The sequence below is a fragment of the Acomys russatus genome, chromosome 25 (assembly GCF_903995435.1).
Source record: "Acomys russatus chromosome 25, mAcoRus1.1, whole genome shotgun sequence".
Taxonomy (NCBI): domain Eukaryota; kingdom Metazoa; phylum Chordata; class Mammalia; order Rodentia; family Muridae; genus Acomys; species Acomys russatus.
In genome coordinates this window covers 19,365,421-19,388,723 of record NC_067161.1, presented here as the reverse complement: position 1 = coordinate 19,388,723, position 23,303 = coordinate 19,365,421, and the positions used below count along the sequence as shown (strand labels likewise).

At 38.4% G+C, this 23,303-nt stretch overlaps 1 protein-coding gene across 7 annotated transcripts in view; it reads left to right on the top strand.

Moving 5' to 3' along the window:
* The window catches only part of Tenm2 (teneurin transmembrane protein 2), a 1,156,123-nt gene that overhangs the window by 275,215 nt on the left and 857,605 nt on the right, over positions 1 to 23,303 (top strand). For all 7 annotated transcript variants that reach the window (XM_051167370.1, XM_051167369.1, XM_051167371.1 and 4 more), the window contains exon 3: positions 17,004 to 17,279. In XM_051167370.1, the coding sequence (XP_051023327.1) occupies positions 17,004 to 17,279 (276 nt within the window). The remainder of the gene's footprint in view (positions 1 to 17,003; positions 17,280 to 23,303) is intronic.

The following is a 23,303-nucleotide window of genomic DNA, read 5'->3' as shown; positions in this document are numbered from 1 at the left end:
TTTTTCCAACTCAGACTATGCCCCTAATTTATTTTCCCTGTATAAATTATGCGGTTCCATATGACTTTGTGCTTAGCAATTAATGCAAAACATCTAAAACTTTCCCAAAATGCCAATTCTGTTCTGCATTTGTACTAAATTACCTGGAGTGTGTATTCTGTCACCCGTCTAGATCCCAACTTCACTTCTCACCACCCACCCTTGGACCTCTAAGAGCTTTCTTCTACCCTCCACTCAGAACACAATACTGAGTGCCATCTGCCATCTACACAGCTCAGCACCTGCACTAATGCATGCTGCCACCCCACCCACGACTGTGCAGGGTAGTTACCACTCTGAGTCAGGCACTACTTCAGCTTGTGCAGAGTCCTGCAGACCTACTGTCTGTTGGGCATAGAGTTCTCCAACCTGACTATTAGGTGTGCTTTTTTTTTCATCCCAACAGTATATGATCAAACACGTTGCTATCTCTCTATCTTATATTCTCCCATACTGTCTTAGTTATGATGTCTATTGCCATGATAAAACACTATGACCAAAAACATCTTGAGAAAGAAAGTGTTTATTTTACCCTATAGTTTGTAGTCTGTCACCCCAAAGTCATCAACAATGAGCAATGCAGCATGTTATTCATCTTAAAATATCAATAACACGTAAAGCAGTTAATAACTCCTTGTGTGTGCATGAGCATGCGGTGTTTGTGAGCACACATGTGGAGGCTAAAGGCTGTCCATGCTGTTCTTTCTAAAAAGTACTTGGGCCTTGTCCTCTTTGCTCTAAACGTTTAACTAAGAAGGGCCCAAAATACATCTGAGCATGTTGGAATGCACAGCAGCTCAGCTCTTTGGAAGCCTTTCTGTCTGCACTTATTCCATTCTGGTGATGTTGTCCATCCCTATAGCATTAAACAGCATCTATCTGTCAGTGACTCCCAAGTCTACATCCTTTGTATCAGCACTCTCTCCGGTATGTTTAGCTCTGTGATCAGGATCTCCACTTGTAGTCACACACGCAATTCAGACTCAGTAGGAAGTCTATGAATATTGGTCTTTTGTGCATGTGCACGTGCAGATACACACACACATGTACACACACACACACACACACGCACACGCACACGTGTGTGCCTGGTGTTATGTAGCATTCCTCTTCTCATCGGCAGCAGTTCCATTAGCCTTCTAGTCTTTGGTCTAAAAGAATCTAGAACATAGTCTACTACTGCTCACAACTAGAAAGCCTCCCTTCCAGTGGGCTATAAACATGCTCTGCAAGTTATTTTTTGCCATCTCTGTGACTCTGTTCTTATCTACTCTTCCCCAGTAGTCAGAGTACATGTCAATTTTACATGAGACAATGTCATCCTTAAAACCCAATGGCTTTCTCTTCCACTCTAACTAAAATTCCCAGGTTTATATGAGAAGGTGACTAAGTAAGAAAACAAAAAGCCAGAGACATGGTGTATTTCTCTAAAACTATGTAAAGCTGGAATCTGTAATGCGAATTCTTTTTTTTTTTTTTTCTGCTTCTGTAATCACATTTCAAGTTCATTAAATATAGGTAATTATTATTCTTAAATACATCTTATATATACTTTATCTCTTAAAGTATATTTCTTTCTCATATTTTAAACATATACTTTTTTTTTCTTTTTTCTTTTCCTTTTTTTTTTTTTTCCCAAGTACTCCTATAAGGAGATGAGAACTGAAAACAGGAAAACCCCTGGGTGCCCGTCATCCAGCTAAACCTAAAGTACACAGCAGTGAGCCACAAGAGACCCTATATCAAATAAGTGGAAAAAAATCAAAGACCTATGCATATGATTTTCCTCTGAGATTGGCAAAACAAGTTGGCATGCCATGGCCACACAAATGTGTTGGTGAACACACATTTGTGTACACACACACACACGCACACACACACACACACACTTTAAAAGCGAGGTTTTAGTTATAGAAAGGTCAAACCCAAAGCCCTACAGTACACAGCTCTCGAACTTAGATACCTTTTTGAAGGTTATTTGTGGAGCCACAAAGCTATCCATGCTGCCTTTCTAATACACCAGACATTCTCCGTCCCATGAAGTCTTTGCTGAAGGCTGAGAATATGGCTCATCAGTAGAGCACTTGCAAGCCCTGTCTGGTAAAGGGACTTTCCTTAATGTTATCTCTTCTTTGAGCTTTCTAGATCAAATTGCTCATAAATGGCTTTGCCCTCTTCTACCCTTATCTTTTGATGCAGTTACCACAGTTTAAGAACCTATATTATCTTTTATGTTATGTCATCTATCTATTGTCGATCTTCTCTGGTTAAAACATAAGCTCCCAAAAGACAAAAATCTTGATCAGTTTTCTTTGCTGACATCTAAAGCGATTAGTAAAAGGCTTAGCACTTAAAATGTATCAGTAAACACTGGGTAGATGGGTGAATGAATACATGAACGAGTAGGGCTCCTTTACCTGGTTCAGCTAGTGCCACGGTGATCTTCTTTCAGGTCTCACGTTGTCTTTACTAGATGTCTAGTCCCATGGGCTCTGCTGTCTTCTGCTCATGGTAGCCCTCATTGATGTCATGGACAACACACTAACAGTGTAACTTGTGAATGCACGTTGGGTACAGGAATGAGGCTCTACCTGTACCCATCACTGTTGTGGCTGCTCCTTCTTCCCTATATTCTTCTTTGCATTCTTTTCTGAAACGTCTTTGGCCACTCATTATGTTCTAACTGCTGTGGTGCTGAAAATGAGTGTACAGAAAACTTATTTACACAGCTTATGAGTACAGGTGCTATTAAAGTTGTTGTTATTGTTGCTCTTGTGTTGAGGAGGGCCATGTGGCCCAGACTGGCCTTGAAATCACTATTTAGCCAAGTACCATCTTAAACTCTTACTCTTCTTTTTCCTGTCTTCTGGCTTCTAGGATTACAGAGATGTGTCACCATGCCTGGCATTAAAGGTTTTTGTACGTGAGCAGGGCTGAAGAATGGGATGAAAAGAGTGGGTTAAATTGTACATGATATTGACGAGAGCAGGACTTTAAGGTTGGACTTGAAGCCACACAGACACATACTCACACTTCTAAAGAGAAAACTGAATGGATGTCCCAGCAATGTGGCCATCTTAATAATTTTGATACTCGTATCTTTGCTTTACAACCTCATAGTAAACAGACTGGAACTTTAAAACGACCTAGGATGATTTCCTCTGAAGTTTAATTCAGTATATGACCACAAAATTTCCAAAGATGGACCAGGTCATGAATGTGACAACCTAGAAAAAAAAAATTGTATCACAGGTATGTTGGAATATGGCATAGATATACTCATCTAGGGATTTCAGTTTTCCTTGTCTAAATTAGTTGAATTCTTAAAGCTGAGCATGGTAATCTGTACCTGTAATCCTGGACTGAAGGGAGAGACAGGCAAGTCTTAGGGTTGGATAGCCAGCCAGCTTAGTTTATTTGGTGAGCAACAGACCAATAACAGATCCAGTCATCAAAGCAATGGCTGCTGCCTGATGAGGCAGAACAGAGGTTGTTCTCTGAACTCTGTGTGCAGCCCCTCGCAAACTTGTACATGCACACACACACACACACACACACACACACACACACACAAACACTCACACACATTAACTGATGTAATTTTAAAAGCATGGAACAGAAATATAGAGGAGAAAGTGAGCAAAGCTCATGGTATCCAAGTAACAGCTGCTTGTCTAAGTCACGTGGAGTCTCATTCTGTCCTCAGTTTCCACAGTCACGTTCTTCTGCCATTACTCCAGATAACTGTAAGAAACTGACATGCATTTCCCAATCCAGTCTACATGCTATCATATATATATGTATATACATATATATATATATGTATATATATATTGCATATTTTGATAAGTAACATGTAGCTCTCCTCTTAATTCCTCAACTGTGTTTTACAACTCACCGTTTATAACCTGAGATGTCTTTGTTTGGAGAAAGACCAAGGTAGTATGCTAATTTTTGTTGTTTTGTAACAAATGTGGGATTTGTGAGAGGTCTGACGTTCTTCTCTCCACTTTTGTGTTTTTCAGGACACTTTTCTTTCTAATAGACTATTGTGATAAGCAACACAAAAATGAAATTATTTAACACATCTGATGTTGGTGTCAACATCTGAGCAGACATCATCAGGACCTTTTTATATTAAAAAGGTGTCTCTGACTCCTCTGCACATGCCGATTCCTCCTGAAGCTGTTGTCTTGGGAATAGAAGAGAGCATCCAGAACATACCGATAGAAATGGGTGTAAGAGTCTTTGCTGCATGGCACTGACCACAGTGGAAATGAGGGGTTTTTGTGTGTGTGTGTGTAGAATTAGACACTGGGATTGTTGAAAACCATTAGCTCCAGTGTCACTCACACTGTGGGTGGCGCTACGCTGATGGTATGACAGTGTGGACTTATTTTTTTTTTTTCTTTTTACCCTATTTAGGTAGTTTCTGCTTTCTATTCCTGAGTTCCTTTTTTGAGTTGAGTTTCGTGTGACTCAACAACTCTCTGTGAGTCAACAGCTGCTGCCAGATGCTAACTGTAATTAAGGCTGTACATGTATTTCTAACCTACGGCATGTGTTTGGAACACAGGAAGCAAGGTGGGAAAGGAAGCGAAGGAAATCTCTAAGCTCAGTTTCAATTATTCTCTAGCTTAATGGAGGCTAACAGTCAGTAGGAAACTATGGTCTTGCCATTTTCGATAAACTCTAAAGCTAGATGCTTTGCGTGGTTGCGACAACTATCCAAACCCTCGCAGTACCTAGTGATGCAGTAGCTGATTTAGAGGAATTATTTTACAAACAAGAGCATATAACATTAGCATTCCCTCCCAAATATTTGCCAGCACAACCCGGAGTCTGATTAGCTGCTGAGGTAAAATACTTGCCATATATCCACCTGGCAATAGACCGCCATCATCCATCTCACTAGACGTCAGATTGTGGACGAGGTAATTAACTCTTGAGATCTAGAACAATCCTTCACTGATGAGAAAGTCAAAATGTTTTCAAAACATCAAGTGCATAATGGAAACAGGGACATGGGTAAATGCTGAGAATGCAAATGTCATTTGCCTTTGTTAAAATTTCATGTCATGTTGGTAGCTTCTCTCTTGACATATTAAATATTCTTTGTATTACAGTAAGAAAAGAAGCTATTATAAAACATGACAAAATAAGCATTAAAGGCTTTGAAATGCATGCAGCTTAATTACAGCTAGTTACGGCTTATATTATGATAGAAAAAAATTGACTATAGAATTCCATTTTATTGACCATCGTGTTATAGTATTATTCATACTAATGAAATAATAGCAATAATATTAATAACAACAGCTAAGATAAATTAGCTTTTGTTTTTTCAGGCCTGTTCTCAATTTACCTATGTGTATATAGTACAAAATGACTGCATGCTGCAGGTAAAACTATTCTTTCATTTGATAAGTGTGAAAGTTTAAATCTAATAAATAGTTTTTGCACCAAATAGTCTCTATAGTAAGAGGCAGCTAAATAAAACCAAATAAACAAAAACTGAATAAAAAAAAAATTCTGACAACCACCACACAGAAAAAAATTTAACAACCTAGAAAGGAAATCATCAAAGAGGACTCTTAAAAATTGTGATAAAGGTGCTGAAGTGTAGCTCTCCACTACAGATGGCTACTGGCAGGTGCGGAGGTGGAGAAGGACTCAGTTTTCTTTAAGGGGTTGGCCACCAGGAGTTTGACCATGCTCCAGTGACTATATGGCCAACACAGATTGGACTTGTTTTTTGTTTTTTGCTTTAAAAAAAATTTTTTTTGGGGGGGGGGGGGTAGGCCACAAGAGTAGGGTCAGATAGTGGACCTGGGAGGACTGGGAAGTAGGGTAATCAGAGTATATAATGTGAAATTCCCAGGAATACAGGAAATGCTGTACCTACTACATAGGCTGATGCCTTCCAAATAGCCACACAGATGGTATAGAATAGCCCCTGCTGCATGTGCCACCTGAGACTGCCTGACCCCGCTCAGTAGCAAAAGTAAGATTATTAAAATTCTTGACTTTATTTCATGTTTAAGCTTCCAACAATTCATTTGTGAAAATAAAATACTGAGACGTGATACTAAAAAACAAAATATGTGTAGTGGGGCTAGAAAGATGACTTAGTGGTTAGGAATGTTTAGTGCTCTTCCAGAGGACCGGAGTTCCTGTTCTTAATGCCCATATAAGGTGGTTCACATATTGCTTGTAACTCCAGTTTAAGGACATCTAATCCCCTCTTTTGGCCCTGTATACAGTGGCATTCAGAGACACACAAACACACAGATACACAGATACCCAAAAATGAAATGAAAATAAATATTTTAATAATAGTAGTAAAATAAAAATAAAACTCAGAGTACTGAATTGCAAGCCAACAACAAGAATCCATTGAGATCAAGGGATACTGTTAGAACGGCATTACAAAGACTGGCCCTTGAGGTAAGAGTTACAAGAATATATGAAAGAGAGATGGCTTTACTCACACAGTAAACTGAAAAGAGGTACGTGGGAAAATGGCCACATGGCTTGGCCATAAGCAAATTCAAACCATGTTTCTATTCATATGATTTTGAAAATTAAAATAAGCCAGTGTGAGCTAATATTCAAAAATAAGACTATAAGAAATTAAACATTTAACATTAAAAATAAGAGAAATAAAAAACAGTTAACCTTTAAAGTCATAAAATAATATGTATAAGATGTATGCTATTACCGACGTAATGGAAAAAAGTCATCAACATGGCAAAGTACTATGAATTATATAAATAAAATAAAAACCATTAAAAAATAACAAAGTTATTTAGTCTACATAGAAAATATGGATGCATGAACACAAAGGGAGAATTAGTCAGCTAGAAAATAAGAAGAATAATTTAGAAAGATATAATACACTGAGGGAAAAAAGGTTAAATTATAGCAGCCCATGAGAAAGAGACAGCATAGAATCTACTTTAATTAGTACAGAGAATAGAGAATATAAGTACAAAAATACTTAAGAAAAGCAATGGTTGAGAAACTTTGCAACCAAGAAATCAAAAATTTAGAGAGATTGGAGTCATAGCATTTGAGGGGTAAAAAAATTATGAGCGGAATAAAATGCTATACATATTGTAATGCTTGGCCCAGCAGTCTCACATGTGTCAGTAGATAGCCAGAAAGCCAACAGAAAAACTGCAATGATACTTTAGAAAATGTTTTAATCCACAAGAAACTAAGCAAAGCAATACAAATAATAGGGAAGGGAAAGTATGATAAATAACAGACCTAATTCTTGCCATGCCAATGATTACATTAAATATAAATGAACTATCATTCCAATTGAAAGATACAGATTGTCAAATTCCTAAATAGCAAGTCTTATTGTGGGCCAGCTACATAATACAGGTTAAATATGAAAACACAGGAAGTCTGGAAGTAAACAAATGGATATATATCTTTTGTAGGTTTATTGTCTATACCAAAAATAGGAATGCTGGCCTCATTCTTTTGAATGAGGCTCAGTAGAACCCAAGACTACAAATAAAAATAAAAATGGTCATTGCAATTTGAGAAAAGAAACAGTTGGTCCTAGAGACATAAAATTCTATATGCCAATAGCAAAGGTGAGAGTTGAGGATAGGGAAGGGGGCACAGTATAATAATAAAAACAAAAGGTTATTAAGAATGAGGCCCACAATTCCAGGTTTTTCTCTACTCAGTCACTGGTAGAACCGCGGGGAGAAAGTGGGGAGAGAGGAAGCAATGGAAAAAGTGGGGAGCTGCTGCTTTGCATGTTTATGTAGGGGGTGAAGTTGAGTTATTTATCAGATGAGAGGTCCGCATTCCCACCACAGGAACCTCAAACAGATGGACAAACTAAAATGCAAAGAAAGTAGAGATAAATAAATAAATGAATTCAGGAAATAGAGGAAAAGAAAATAAATAACAAAGGCTGGATCGAAGTTGGCGGTAAAGACCGAAGAGGAAATTCATTAAAGGAAACCGTTATCAAGAGCACAGCAACTCAGATGAATTAATAATAAAACATGATAAGCATTTTAAAGCACAAGTTACCTCAAATGCCCTTTGATCACAGGCCACATTATACATCAGTCAGAAATCTAGAATGATGAGAAGCGTGTGAGTTCCCACGGAAGAGCCGTAAATGGATGGAACTTGTACCTTAATAAACTCTAGGGAGAAACACAGTGGGAAATTCAAAGATGTGTATTTCCATGATGATAAACAAACAAGTGGCAAGTTAGTAGTGACGAGTGAAAAATACATAAACTGAGGTCAGCAAGGAGCACAAGTCTTTAATTTCCATGCTAGGGTTGCAGAGACATGCAGATCTCCGTGAGTTCAAGGCCGGCCAGAATAGCGAGAGTCTACCACAATATATATATATATATATATATATATATATATATATATATATATATATATGCATAGATATTGAAATAGTTATTATAAAACCTGAAGCGCTGCTGAAAATGAATGTATACTGCATGGAGTTTTAGATGCATAAAACAAATTAGCTGAATGGACTCAATGGGGAAATTTCCACATATAAGGCCATGGATTAATAAACTAAGAAGCATACATAAAAACAGGTAGCATTAGCAAAGAAAAATTTTGTGTAGTCATAAGAGAAAAAGAAACAATAGGTGGACCAAATCCAGACAAAAGAAGGAAGAAACAAATGGTAAGAAGGCAAATTAACACAGAAGAGGCATCCTACCAGTGTGGGAAAAACAATCTGCAGAAATCAAAAACAGCATGGCTGGTTTGTGAAAATCTTTTTAGAAACAGACAAAATGGCCATGTTCTCATAACTCTTTTTCAATACTTTCTTGGGCAGTTTAAGAAAAAAAAAAATTAAATGTTAGTAACTTTATAATAAAGGAAGAACACTTTTCGTCATCTGAAAAGTGGTTCTTATAACAGAAAATACATAGTTTGTAGTTATTCTATGACAATGTTGCAAGCTTTGTTTTACCCGCACAATGTAATTCAGTGCAACTCTATGAAGGTAGGGACTGTTTTATGTATGCTGTATAAATAAGTGAATAGAGATTCAACCAAGTAAATAACTCTGAGACTATTTGTTAACGAGACTTAACAAATATTTTTAAAACAAGCCTCTGTTTACTAACTATTTTTCGAAACCAATGTCCTGGATTAATTTAAAAACCACATGCTAATAATGTATTTAGGACCATGCCTGCAGCATTATGTAACCCTTAGTAAATGTAACTGATCCCGTAGCAGCTGTCAAACACAGAATACCCAGACCATGGCGGCTAACTCACACTGTTTTCTTTCTTTTTGTCTCCCCTGGCTTCTCCGATGGAACAGGCAGCATCCTGTGTGTTTAGATGAGTGTGTGCATTTGCCACGGGCCTCACACAGGGTTAGAAGTTGGTACAGAGTTTATCTATAGCAGTGGAGTTTCGATCTGGAAGGTCTCATCAGTAGAAATCCCAGCTAGTCCTGGGCATTGAATTTCTAATTATGAAAATGCCACTTGTTCAACAAGACCTTTGGCTGTAACTGTTTTAGAGGTTTCCAAATTCGGCTTTGCTTGGGTTGGAATAGGGAAATGCCACCACCTTAGAGCAGAATGCCACTTTTTCCATTTCTCTTTGAGAGTTCTGCACACTAAGAAACCAGTGTTTTCTTAGCGATGCAGGTCTGTCTTTGATTCGGCCCGTTAGAGTGAGGCCAGTTACAAATTCCAAAAGCTGTGGACACATAGATGCTCATAAAGCTCAAGACAATTAGTTCAAAACTTTAGAAGCAACAAGCATTACCCTTTTAGGCATTGCAAGTGAAACAAAACAGTGGGTTTTCTCGTGTGTTTTTGAAATATAAATATTTGGCTTCAATTTTTTCTGACGAGGAATGCAAAAACACCTACTCTCGCTTTAAGCTATGGGATTTTGGTGAACAGTTTTGTCAACACTTGGGAAAATATCTGAATGTGTGAACTTTAAAAGGGCATTAAGAGAGAGTTTACAAGAAAAAAAATGTAGTATACGTAAGCATACAACATTAGAATTCATAAGCAGTTTCTCTAGTGTCTTTCAAAATCACAAGTGCATAGCTGTTTAGATTTGTATGAATGCAATGTTTTGTATAATGTTGGTAATTGATTTATACTGATTATTTTCTATAACTCATACATATCTACAGCCACACATATTTAAACATATTTATTTTAAACAAAGTAAAAAATTTGGCAGTTCATTTTGATTAATCAAAAAGAAGTAGAATTATATTTTATCACCTATAATTGCTATATTTTTCTTACTCTCTGGCGAGAAGTGAGGTATCAGGATAAATTACTTCCATTACTATGATTAAAAGGAATTACAACGTTATGGTTTTGGTCTTTTTCTTAAACACTTTCTAGAAACACTTAGAGTCCATGCTATTTGTGAATTCCAAATGTGGACTGTAACATTTGCTCAGGAGGATTGACCCATGTTTATTTACACGAGATTCTCTTTGTGTTAAGATAAACCAATCACAGAAAAGTCTACTTAAAATGGAATTAGCATCTGAAAAATCCAATCATTCATATTAAGTAGTAAACAGGATTTATTTAAAGTTAGATAAATAAAACTGCACAGACTACCCGCCCCACCCCCTGCAGCATGTGGGAAGTGGAGGCAGGAGAACCTTCAGTTTGTGCTTAGCTCAGACCACATGAGAGCCTGTCTAAATGAATCAACCAGTCAAAAAAAAAAAAAAAAAAAAAAAAAAAAACCACACACACACACACAAATTGGCAATGATCAGGAGTATATTTTAGCTTGTGTTGTATGTCACTTAACATTTCAACTCTGCAACATCCTTTTTTAAAAAGCACTTAAGATCAGTGCATGTGGATTTAATAGGACATGATTGTATAATCGCGTTCTTTTTTACCTTTTACCTTAGAAAGGCTCCACTTTACTAAAAGTATTTTATAAATTTATTAATTTTTATAGGGCCTTCATATTAACCTTTTGATAATTATCTTTCATCGTTTATTTTTTTTTTCTGGTTCCTGGTATTGGTAGTGATATATTACTGTATGCTCTGCTGGTTTGTTAACATACCACGTTATAAATTTGATCATGTTTAAGTGGCTCTGCTCAGGTCCTAAGTCTGTGGGAAAAGCTTGCCTGACAAGTGGAACAGAATGTCTCAGCTTCCCTGTTTTTCTATAAGGCAGAAGTTGAGGGTGGAGTTAAGAAAAGGTGACTTAACACACAGAGTCACACACAGAGGCACAAGTGCACACACACACACAGTGAACAGAAAAGTTGTGCAGAGAGGACAGGATTGCTGCACGGCTCCACTGGCACCACCAACGCAGAGTGAGGACAGGCTAGCCATCCCCATCAAGGAGAATTGCTCTCCCTCACCCTAGTTTCTGATTGCACACTGCTTTGTGCGTGGAGGTAGGAGGGTACAACGTTTCTTACCACAGCATATATTTGTGGCTTTCTTCTGTCTGCCTCTGTTACTGTTTGCAGCTGGTACATTTCTATGCTGCTGGGTCTATGGTGCATGAGGGGAAATGAAATCCCAGGGAACTCAGCTACTTTGGATCTAAGCACATTGATGGTTCTGTGTTCTTCTTCCCCCTTTCAGAATTATGTGTGTTGGATTAATCAGTTTTCTGCTGTGGCAAAGGCCCAAGAGAGCCCTGTGTAACAGAGGAAAGATCTGCTTGGGCTCAGGATGTTAGAAGTTTCAGCCAGTGACTGCTTAGGTGCATTGTTTCTAGGCCTGTAAAGAGACAGAACATCATGGTAGAAGCGAGTGTTGGAGAAGACGTTGCTAACCTCATGGGGACCAGACCCAGAGAGGAAAGGGATGGGAAGACTTGGATGGAGGGGACATGTCTGAGGACATGATGCATCCTTCAAAGCCATTCTGTCTAGTTACCGCTTCTCCCAACCCAGGTACCACATCCTAACCAACCACTCCCAAACCCAGGTACCACATCCTAACCGACCACTCCCAAACCCAGGTACCACATCCTAACTGACCACTCCCAACCCAGGTACCAAATCCTAACTGACCACTCAGTAGGAACTCATTACTGGAGTGCTCACTGATAAGCTAAGCACTTTTAGTACTCAATCACTTAACAGTAGTGCCACTAACTGGAAACCAGCCTTTTAATATATCAGGCTTTTCAAATCATAGCATATGACTTTATATGTAATGTCTAGGAACTGCATTTGTCCTTGGTGGGAACAGCAGGGATAAATGAGATATTTTATCTAGGCCCAGAGCCAGAAAGTACTGAATTCACCTTTGAAAGTTCCCACAATATGATAGGCAGATTTGGGCCCAGGGGTCCCGCTCAAACTAAGGCACCAGCCAAGGACAATACAGGAGGTAAACTTTAAACCCCTTCCCAGATCTAGCCAATGGTCAGAATATTCTCCACAGTTGAGTGGAGAGTGTGATACGACTTTCTCACGTACTCTGGTGCCTCACATTTGACCATGTCCCCTGGAGGGGGAGACCTGATGGCACTCAGAGGAAGGACAGCAAGTAGCCAAGAAGAGACTTGATACCCTATGAGAATATATAGGGGGACATAATCCCCCTCAGGAACAGTCATAGGGGAGGGGAATAATGGGAAAATGGGGGGGGGAGGAATGGGAGGATACAAGGGATGGGATAAACATTGAGATGTAACAAGAATAAATTAATTAAAAAAAAAAAAGAAAGAAAGGAAAAGAAAAAAAAAAAAAAGAAAAAGAAAAGAAAGTTCCCGCGAACACACCAACCACCATGCCGCTTTTTGTTGGCTTTTATTAATTTGGCTTCATTTTAGTTCTGTGGCCTTCTCTTGAGTCCGAGTTTTTTTTTTTTTTTTTTTTCTTTTATCATTATGTTTCTTGACTTCATGAAAATCTTCACTTTTTCAAGCTTCATGACTTAATTTCTCATTGACATTTTCTTCTCTGACATCAGCATATGCAATTGGCATGTGAAGAGACACAGTAAATGACAGTGAGTGGATGGAACCAATTTTACAAGTGGTCATTAGGGATTGCTCTAATGTGATAACAACTCTATTTACTTAGGTAACCTTAGCCTGCATCTGAGACTATAGCATTTCTAGTTTACATCCTGGTTCTTAGATTATAGAATTTAAACGATAAGCGCATTCTTCTGTATTACAGTCCCTCCATTACTACAGTTAACTTTCGTCTTCTTGCCCCTTATAGTGGACAATCTGTTCCAATGCTGACATTTTCCATGCTAGTTGTATATTCTGGTTTACTGTGGCATGATAATTCTGACTTAGCTACACATGTGCTCCTCCTTGTTAAAGGTTATTTTGAAGTGTGAGAAGTTGGTGGAAACCTAGAAAAGAAAGCCATGGCCACAATGCATGGGCAAACCTTTCCTCCAGCTTGCATCCTTTAATATAATTAGTGGGTCAAAGGACAGCTGTCACTTAGTACCTGTTGCTAGATTTCCTTCTCTAAGAGTTGTGAAGAAGATCTCGATTACAAACTCAGATTATGATTAAAAAAAAAAAAAAGCAATGAGAGGTCCAAACATCTCAGCAAGGAATTATCTGAAAGACTTGTGTTCCCTTGCCTTGATGACCAAACAGGTTTCAAATAATTTTTCCTCTCTGTATTTTAAATTTTATCAAAATTGTCTGATATAAATATTGTAAGTTATTCATCTGTAATAATATTGAATCTAGTCTTCTATTTTATATATATATATATATATATATATATATATATATATATATATATATATATATATATATATATATATATATTATGAGCTGGGCAGTTCCCACATATCTGGTTTAGTCAGCAACATCAGGAAAGCTGGAGCCAGATGTAGGGAAAACATGTGTTCTATGAGTGGGGAGCAGTGTGCCTTCACTTTTTCTTTCAAAGAAGGAATGAAAGGTTGACTGGTTTCCAGCAACCATTTTATCTTGGAAAGTCACACAATGACTGGTCTCTTTCTTCCATTCAAAGGTGCCGTGAAGCTTAATAAAGACATACTAATGCCAGATAAATTAGAGTAAAATCAGGCTTCCATCACTGAGCAAAGCACTGCAAAGCAGGAAGTTGATATTATTTTAATACCTCCTCCCATAGCCCTTTCTGTTCTGAGCAGAAGTGCGTCGTATGGAGTTGCAAGTTGCAAGATGAATAATATAAACCGTGGTTGTCTACCATCATCTCATACAGAACAATGCACAGAAAATACAGGGATGCTGAGTGCAGGCATGATAATTTCTCTGTAGCAAGATGTTTATCTGCCCATGTCTTCTCTCCACACAAGATGAGCACCTGGGAAATAAGTTGTGAACACAGGAAGAATTGGACCTAGGCAACCTTTCATGGTTCTCTGTCCTTCCTCTGTAGGGCATTTATCACTGCATAGATTGTATTTTTATGATTAATTGATTAAAAATAAAGTAATTAATAAATAAATCAAAGTGATTCTTTAATTAATCCCTCTTTCCCAATTAGAATGTAGATGTCAAAGGACTATTTTTATAATGTTCAGTGTTACGTCCCCAATGCCTACCATTCCATAAAGAACAATAAGCACTTGTTGAATGATTTAAAAAATGGTAGACCAGGTTCACTTTGTTGTTGTTTTCCCCTCCTCCTGGGTATGGGGCACACCAGCTTCATGTGCTAAATCAGGAATCCTGAGGGAGCCTTGGCCCAGAATTTGCCTCTAGCAATTAGAATGAAGCCCTATTTGTATAGTAAAAGTAAACAGAAATATAACAAACTAGGAACTAAGGAGAAACTGGCGTTGTAAGCTAGTGTTCAAATTGATGTTTTGTTGGGTTTTGTTTTGTTTGCTTTTTGAAATTTAATGTAATTGCATAATTCTGCCCTTCTATTTCCTCCCTTCAAATCTGTCCAGAAACCGCTCTTTTCTCTCTCTCTCTCTCTCTCTCTCTCTCTCTCTCTCTCTCTCTCTCTCTCTCAAATTCATGTCTTCTTTTCTTGTTAATTGCTTTTAAAATGCAAACACACACACACACTGTTAAATACAATCTACTTTGTCTGTGTACTGTTACTTGTATGTATGATTTCAGGGCTGACCATTTGGTGTTAGACAACCACTTGGTAGGCTCTTCCCTAAAGAAGATTATTTCTCTTGGGGGTACATTTTTGAAAAAAAATAATTTTCTTTTTAGGGGGGACAGTCTTCAGTCTCCAAACACACTGTGGAGTTATGTGTATGCCCTTCTCTTTTGAGTTGAATATGGCATGCTCAGTTGTCCGCAATGGTGCTCAATTGTAGTGCAGAAGCTGCAAGCTCAAAGCTGAAACCTTAAAAACAGACTTTTTCTTTGACACCATTTATGGCTACTTTAAATCTTATAAAATTTATACCTGACACCAGACGTTTGGTATAGGATAAGAAAGAATAACTTGAGTTTGTTTTCTGGTGTGTTTTAAAAACAAAGAAAAGGGGTCACGATATTTCCACTATGTCTCTTGGCCTGCCCTTACTTCGGCTTGGTGCACCCCCGCTAAGACCGCTGGGTATGGGAACTGCTTGGTATGCAAGCATCGCTTCCTTAGATGATTGCTTCTTTTCCCTCAAAGTTCTTTGAATCTCAGACTAAATAATAGAATGAGTGAAAATTATACGCAAAGTTGCCTTAATGCATACTCTATTTAAAGATGGGAACAGACTGCTTAAAAAAAAAACCACATGTGGAATGGAAAAGAGGTGTATTTGAGTTTAGGTTGTTTTCATTTATTTGGGGAACAGGAAGGAATGTATTTTACTAACTCTGAAGACAAGACGGAAGAATGTCAATATTAAACAACTATTTCCAGTTATTACAACAACAGAGAGAAGGGTCTAGTAACCCATAAAATGGATGTATATGAATTTAGTACCTTCTCTTTCATAGATTCCGAGACTCAAACTTGCTTGTTAGCATCCAGTGATGAAAGAATACCTAGGGTGGGGGTGGGGGAGAGGTGAGAACTAGAATAGAAAACACTGGGCAGAGAATGTCAGAGCAGCTGACGAAGTCTCTGCTTGGTAAGGACTGCTGTCTCCCCTCATGTGGCAGGAATGTTTACTTGGTTAATTCTGCAGTGACTAAGGCTCACTCAATGGACAGTTATGTGCGTAATTGGGTTTCATTTCCTTCACACAATCAAATATGCCTGTGGGAAGAGCATGGTACAGTGAAAAAAGGAAAGTAAAAATTCAGAATAAAAGCACATGTGTCTGATACAAACTGGGAGCATGCTAAGCTCACAAAACAGCTGACGTTCTTTATCACGAAAGCTGAAATATGGTATGTGGATTATTTTAGAGCGTCAAGTTTCATCACAAATTTCCAGGAATGAATGATTGGGACTTGTGATTAAATCACCCTGTCACCAATGATTGTGGTACTTACCTGATTTTTCTCTGCTGATAATACAGAGGTGCCTTTCTTTACGGCCTTTGCACCACGGTCATATACTAATAAACTAGATACATACAAAATAAATGGTGGCCCAGGCCTTATGAAAGCTAAAACAGAAGGACATTTAAATTCTATGGTCTTACTTTCCTTTTCTTTAAAGTAAGTCCAATAATATTATCTGTAAAAAAAAAAAAATACCTTTAATGCAAACAAAATTTACCAAGTAAAATATACACAAGTAAATATCTAGTGTATAGTAAGTAGTCACGGAGTGCTTTGATGGTTTACAGTGGTGTTAGATGACAAAAGATCTCTGAAACGAAGCCTGAGCTTGTTGTGTTAAATTGATCCATGTTTCTGTTTATTTGTAATGTACCCCAGTGTCATGCGAGTACCCCTGCTACCCCTATCCATGGCCTGTGTCTGTGCATTAAAGAAAATCAAATGCGCCCGTTGGACTTGTGGAATGTCCCTCAAGCTTGCCCAGCATTCCTACAGTGTAACCCTCTCTCTGTTGCTGTTATTCTAGGGACTAACTTCACCCTGGCAGAGCTGGGGATCTGCGAGCCCTCCCCTCACCGAAGTGGTTACTGTTCCGACATGGGGATCCTCCACCAGGGCTACTCCCTGAGCACTGGGTCTGATGCAGACTCGGACACCGAGGGAGGGATGTCTCCAGAACACGCCATCAGACTGTGGGGACGAGGGATAAAATCCAGGCGCAGCTCCGGCCTGTCCAGCCGCGAGAACTCAGCCCTTACTCTGACTGATTCTGACAACGAGAACAAGTCAGATGACGACAATGGTAGGGCAGTTCTTAAAAACCTTTCCACGGTCTATCCATTGCGTTATGGGGGACTTGGGGGTCCTTCTTGGTTTTGTTTGTTCATTTTTAAGAGGTTTAATTTTAAAAGAAACATTCATTTGCTTTACTTTCAAATCAACCTTGTCTCTCCAGCCTGAGCAGAGGACAAAATTACTGAGATACCTTCTAGCACCCACACACACAGGAGATGAGAAATTTTAAAATCACATTTTGATGGTAACCCAGTATTCAAGTGTAGTCATTTAGTCTTATTAGCAAGTGAGTAGCACCATAAAAGAGGTGGCTTGATCAACTCTAGCCTGTCCTTGGAGAATGTCCTCTTCCCTAAGTTCCTAGGTCGCAGTATTGATTTTGCTTCCCTGTAATAGCAACCGAGGTTTGTTTTGAAGCGTTTTCCCCTTCTGCCATCAAGCTCTGTGAAGGATCCTACTTATCTTCCCCTTTCATTTCCAGGCAGCAATGCCTCATATCCGTATTGAAGATCAAACTTGGAGCCCATGGCCTGGGGTTTAATAATGACAAATAGGAAGTGTCTTGTCTTCCAAGCAGGCTTCTCTTCTGTCTCCTCTCCCTCTTAGTGCCTATGTAGGTGATAGATTCCTGCATCTCTCATCACAGACCATTGTGGCCCATCCATCAGCTTTGTGGGTGAGTTTTAATGAAACCTTGAGGGTTAAATGGTCCTGATCATTAAGTGGCGAATCCAGGGAAGCCTGCACACGTCCTTAAAGAGATAATTTGTTTATTTGTGTATTTCTACAAGACTCAGAACTGTGTGTAGTCCAAAACATTTTTTAAAGATAAATTAGGTATAGCTGATTTTTTTGGAGAATATCTCAGATGTTCTACATGTTGTGAATAGCCTGCATGTTTGCTGAAAGAATTACCATTAAAATGTTTACAAATATATTAGTTAGGAATGTCTGTGTAAAATCTCAGAAACTTCTGGTAGAGAAGCATTAGGAGCCTTCTTTCATTGGAGAGAAAGAGACAGAGAGAGAGAGAGAGAGAGAGAGAGAGAGAGAGAGAGAGAGAGAGAGAGAGAGCACAATTTCCAGTCAGGCAGTTTGTTGTGAATGCAAACACATAGGTAAATACCATTCAGACTCACAAATGTGTTGGAAATCTACCATTCCCTGGATGATCCATGTGTACTGGAAAAGGTAACACTTTGTTGCACTGAAGTTTACTTTTAATTTCAAAATAATTTATTCCACATTGGAAATGAGATGATAGGTCTTATGGCTCCGTTCCTGCAGCTAATCAGTGTGAACACTCAAGGAAATTTTGCACTTGATCCCTCTCGAATTTTTAACAGAATCCTGATACTTGGCACGTTCAACCCTCTAAGGGGTTTATCGGCTAAAAGATTACTTTTTAAAGTTCCCATGAAGATAGACATCAAATTCGTTTACTGATGTTCCTTTTAAATTTAGACTTGCGTCACATAGTGTTTCGATGGAAGCAGTTTGGTTGTCAAATAAACAAAATCACTGCAGCAGTCCAAATCATCACAACACGTTTTAAGTAAGGCATTTAAGAAAAATCTCCCATGGTTAGCATTCTCATAGTTACGTGGGGAACTAGCTATGTTGTGTTCTTTGCATATATTTATAGACTCTCCACCCTCTTAAATTATTTATATGTAGCTCTTAAAAACTCAAGCAATAAGAGATTTCTGTGAAAGTCATGTGAGCAACAACAAAAATTAAAAAAAGAAAGACTTGTCTTGAATTTACCTAGAAGTGCTATGGGTAGGAAATGTGTGTAATTAATTATGTATTGGATAGACACGGAGGTTTTTTTTATTCTTTTATCCAGAATTTCTGAAATGCATGGTATTGGAACATTTTAGAGTCAGAGAAAGTCTCTGTACATCCCTGAATGCTGATAGGAACTAAACCCTTTGATACAATACCTTGATTTTTTCCTTTGATGCCAGTTATAATGCAATCAAGAAAAGTGCACTTGGAGACATGACTCAGTTCTGTAGGTGAGTGCACTTGGCAAATTCTAAAGGTATCGAAGTATCTAAAGCCATGTAAAGTATGGAACCCGGAGTACAAACTATGTGAAGTTATTTTCAAATATTAGATAGATGATTTGTTTCTCCTTTCAAAGAATCATTAAATATTTCATGCATTCTAATTATTTATCTAACGTGTCACATTTTGCTCATTTGGGGGCAGAAAAATAAAATATTACATGTGTTGTAAAAAAAAATTCTTCAAGATACACAAAGAGAGGTGCAAGGAAACCTACAGGTTGGGGTGTTAACTTGACTAAACTTCTCACTCTTCCTCTCCGACACATTCTGTTTAGCTCACAGAGAAATCAATGCTTTTTCACATCACTGACTTTATGAGTTTGGGAATGTATTATCATATAGATTGACAGTTGCCCACCGGTTCCACGGCACAGCATGGACACTCACAAAGCCGTCATTAATTTCTCACACTTGTACCCAGCAATGGCTTCCTCCATAATAAACACAGTGCCCTTCAGAACCAAATCGATAATCTTTTAGGTATGCCTCTCTTGAAGGGAAGTCATGGGAATCTGTGCTTTGAGCAAGAAGCCCTCCAATCCCCTTTAAAATTGTGAGGATGCATGGAGCAGGAAGGTTTTCTGCAGGGTTCTGCATTTGCGCTTTCTTTTGTAAGATGTGATCTAGGGTCTAAAGATATTTCGGTGTTGATTTAGAAGATTCTTATCAATATCTTAATTGTGGTTTTGCTAAGCAGCATGAAGGAACGACAGCTTTCCGGACCCCACTTCCCTGTCTTGAGTTCTAAGTGTGTATCTATTCCTCAAAATCATGTGCTAAAACCCCTGTGTTTGTCAATAATCTTTCTTAGGCGAACGTTGATTGAGTCTCCCACGTGCTTCTGACACACAGATAGCCCCTGCCCCCACAGAAATCCTGATGGTCCCAAGCGCACTCAACACATCCCTAATCTTATTTATTTATTTATTATGATGTTTTTTTGAGGTATAGAGGCTGCAAAGTTTGCGCTACTCTGAGCTCCTTATTGTGTCTGTAGGCGGCATTGTGCAGGGCTGAGCAGGACTGCTTTAAATAGATAAAACCCTCAGGTCCAGGGACTCTTATCAGGGTATTTAACTCTAGCTTGCAGCTAATGATGGCTTGGCTAGAAATGACAATGAGTGTTAAGAGCAGTTAGGTTTTACTGTGTGAAACCTGCCTGCGTCTGTACAAAGGGCGTTCCCAGGGACTTTAAATTAGAATCATACTTTTTTTTCTACAGTAATAAATGTCCCACTTAAAATATAGCCTCTTGAAGGCTCTTTGTATCACCTGAGTCGTGGAGAAAATGGGACAGTCACTAATACACAAGAATAACTAATTGCCTCCTTAAAGATGCAGTGCAGCACACACTGGAAAAATCTGGTCTATGTATTCTTGACTCCCTTAGGCAGTTTCTTCACCTTGGGGACTTAAAAATATCCATGGGGTTTCATTTCTTTTCTTTTTTTCTTTTTTTTCCCCCCCAGCAAAATCCTAGCTTCAGTTACTTTATTGGAAATCTAGAAAGGAGAAAAGATAAAAAAATGTCTACAGAATAAAAGTATAAAATTATAGAAAACTTAACCTAATATTGGTTAAAGGCATAAGAAATGCCCTCATTTGCATCAGAAGGAAATAAGAATAATACTCACTTCCCCCACTTACCAGCTCAGACATTTATAAATTTTATATCACACTTTGAGTTTGTAGATAGAAATGCTGAGATAATTTCATTATACTTCAGAAACTCTGGTTCTTGGCACATGAAGGCTCTATGGGGTGGATGTCTGGGCCATCGATCATTAGGTCGTGAGTGTTCTTGGGAGAGGATGGCAGTGTGTGTCTCTGTGTGCTGCGGTCGCGCATGCTCAGGTGCTTCCCAGGGATGACTGTAACCACATGTATAATCCCAGGGCAAGGATGAGGCTCTTTGATGATGGGGACACTTTTGTTGCTCCTGTCAAGCAAGCTTCATTCATTTACAATAAAAAGTTGCCTCTGGAGGAACTGGAGAACTCAAGTACACCCTCAGTGAGCACACAAATAGCACTCTGACTTCCGTTTCCACTCCTACTTTATTAATCTGTCTACCACAAACATTTGTTTTGTATTTTATGATCCACTGTATTCATTTCTTCTCCCTTCTGTCACCCTGACATTTACAGAGGAGGCCTAAATCAGACACAAAGATTCTCTTTTAGGGGCTGACATAACAAAGACTTATACTTTTGTTCTTAAAAAAAAAAAAAAAAAAAAAAAAAACAGTTCAGTTGTGGCACGAATTCCCATGACACAGATCATGAAGGGCCACAGGAGGTCCCTTCCTTTCTTCCCGTGCAAACCATTAGCAGCTAATATTTGCTGGGGATGAGAGTGTCATTTTCTTCAGTGTTGTTCCCACTGAAAAAATAGCCCAAGTAGCCCATGCACTAGTGAATTACCTCATGCCTATGTATACAAGCCACAATGATAAGAGGGGCAGTAAACACACAGGCATGCACACACACATAGAGACCCATACATATAGACACACACACAAAGACATACACATAAACACACAGAGATACACAGACATTCACACATACAGAGACACACAGAAACTCAGATGGTAGGACACACACATATACATACACATGAACACACACACACACACAAACACACATAGACTATGAAAGTTGGATAGAGACTTCTTGAGAATTATAAGGGTTTCATCAGAGGAAGGAGAGGACATGAGAGAGCTTTCTGGTGGGACAAACTGTGAAGTATAATCCATCAGACATAAAACTGTCAATAAACCAAAGAATTTTTCCATGGAACAAGAACATATTTTAATTCCTTAAAACAGAGTTTCACACACACACATACACACATACACATACAAAAGAAAACAAAACAAATTTCAAGGTCTTTGATGACAACAAAAATAGTCTTAAATCTTTTTCTCATACTAACAAATTTGTAAAAGTAACATTTGCAAATAAATGCACTGAGTTGGTTAAAAATAGATTGAAAAACTGAATGACATCGGCGTGGGGAGCAGGAATGTCACAGGTTTACAGGTCTACAATCTCAAATTTCCTGAATGAACAAATGATCTCATTTTAATGACAGGTCCAATTCTATGACGGTTTATTAGTAGAAGCTTAGAAACCTCTTAGTGTTTAGAGAATTTTAAGCAGAGCATGAAATGTGTGATTATCACAGGGCTAATTCATAGATGATAGTAGTTCTGATGGAGTCAGAAACAAAATTCAGAGTTGCCCATGGTCATACAGCTAGATATGTAAAAAGAGGCAAAATGACTGATGCTGTGCAGATGTCACTTTGTGTGACTTTAAAGAGTGAAACTACTGGGAAATTAACCAATATGCATGTGACTTTAAAGTAAAAGAGGATGCTTAAGGGTGTGATCTGTGAGCCTCTCTTCAGTTTATACAGTTCACTTTATAAACCTCAGTGGCATGGTCTTTCATTATATATTTTTTCTTTTCTTCTTCTTCTTCTTCTTCTTCTTCTTCTTCTTCTTCTTCTTCTTCTTCTTCTTTTATTTTCTTTTCAGTCTGTTTATGCTCCCAGGGGTGATCAAGCAATGGATCCATTCAATAAATACAATAAATAAAGCAAAGCATAGCCTTATTTTTGGCAAGTGCAGCCTGCCTATTACACAGGTAGTCTCAAGGCCTTCAGGGAGACATTGGGCTGGGTGGATGAGCCCTGGGCTTTAAGCTATCGGGTCCCTGATGTCTAGGCTTTGACTTTCAATGGCTGGGAAGATCTGAAGGTGGACGTGGGAGATGTTTCTGGCAGAGCACAATCAAACTCTTCGGAAGAAAGAATCTAACTTCATTTTCTTCCCTGTTGTTAGTCATGTTTTTTTTTTTCATTTGTTTGTCAAGAATCAAATTAAATTAAGAGATGGAAATATGTACCACAAATCAAGTATTGGGGTCATAAATACAATGAGTCAAAGCTAA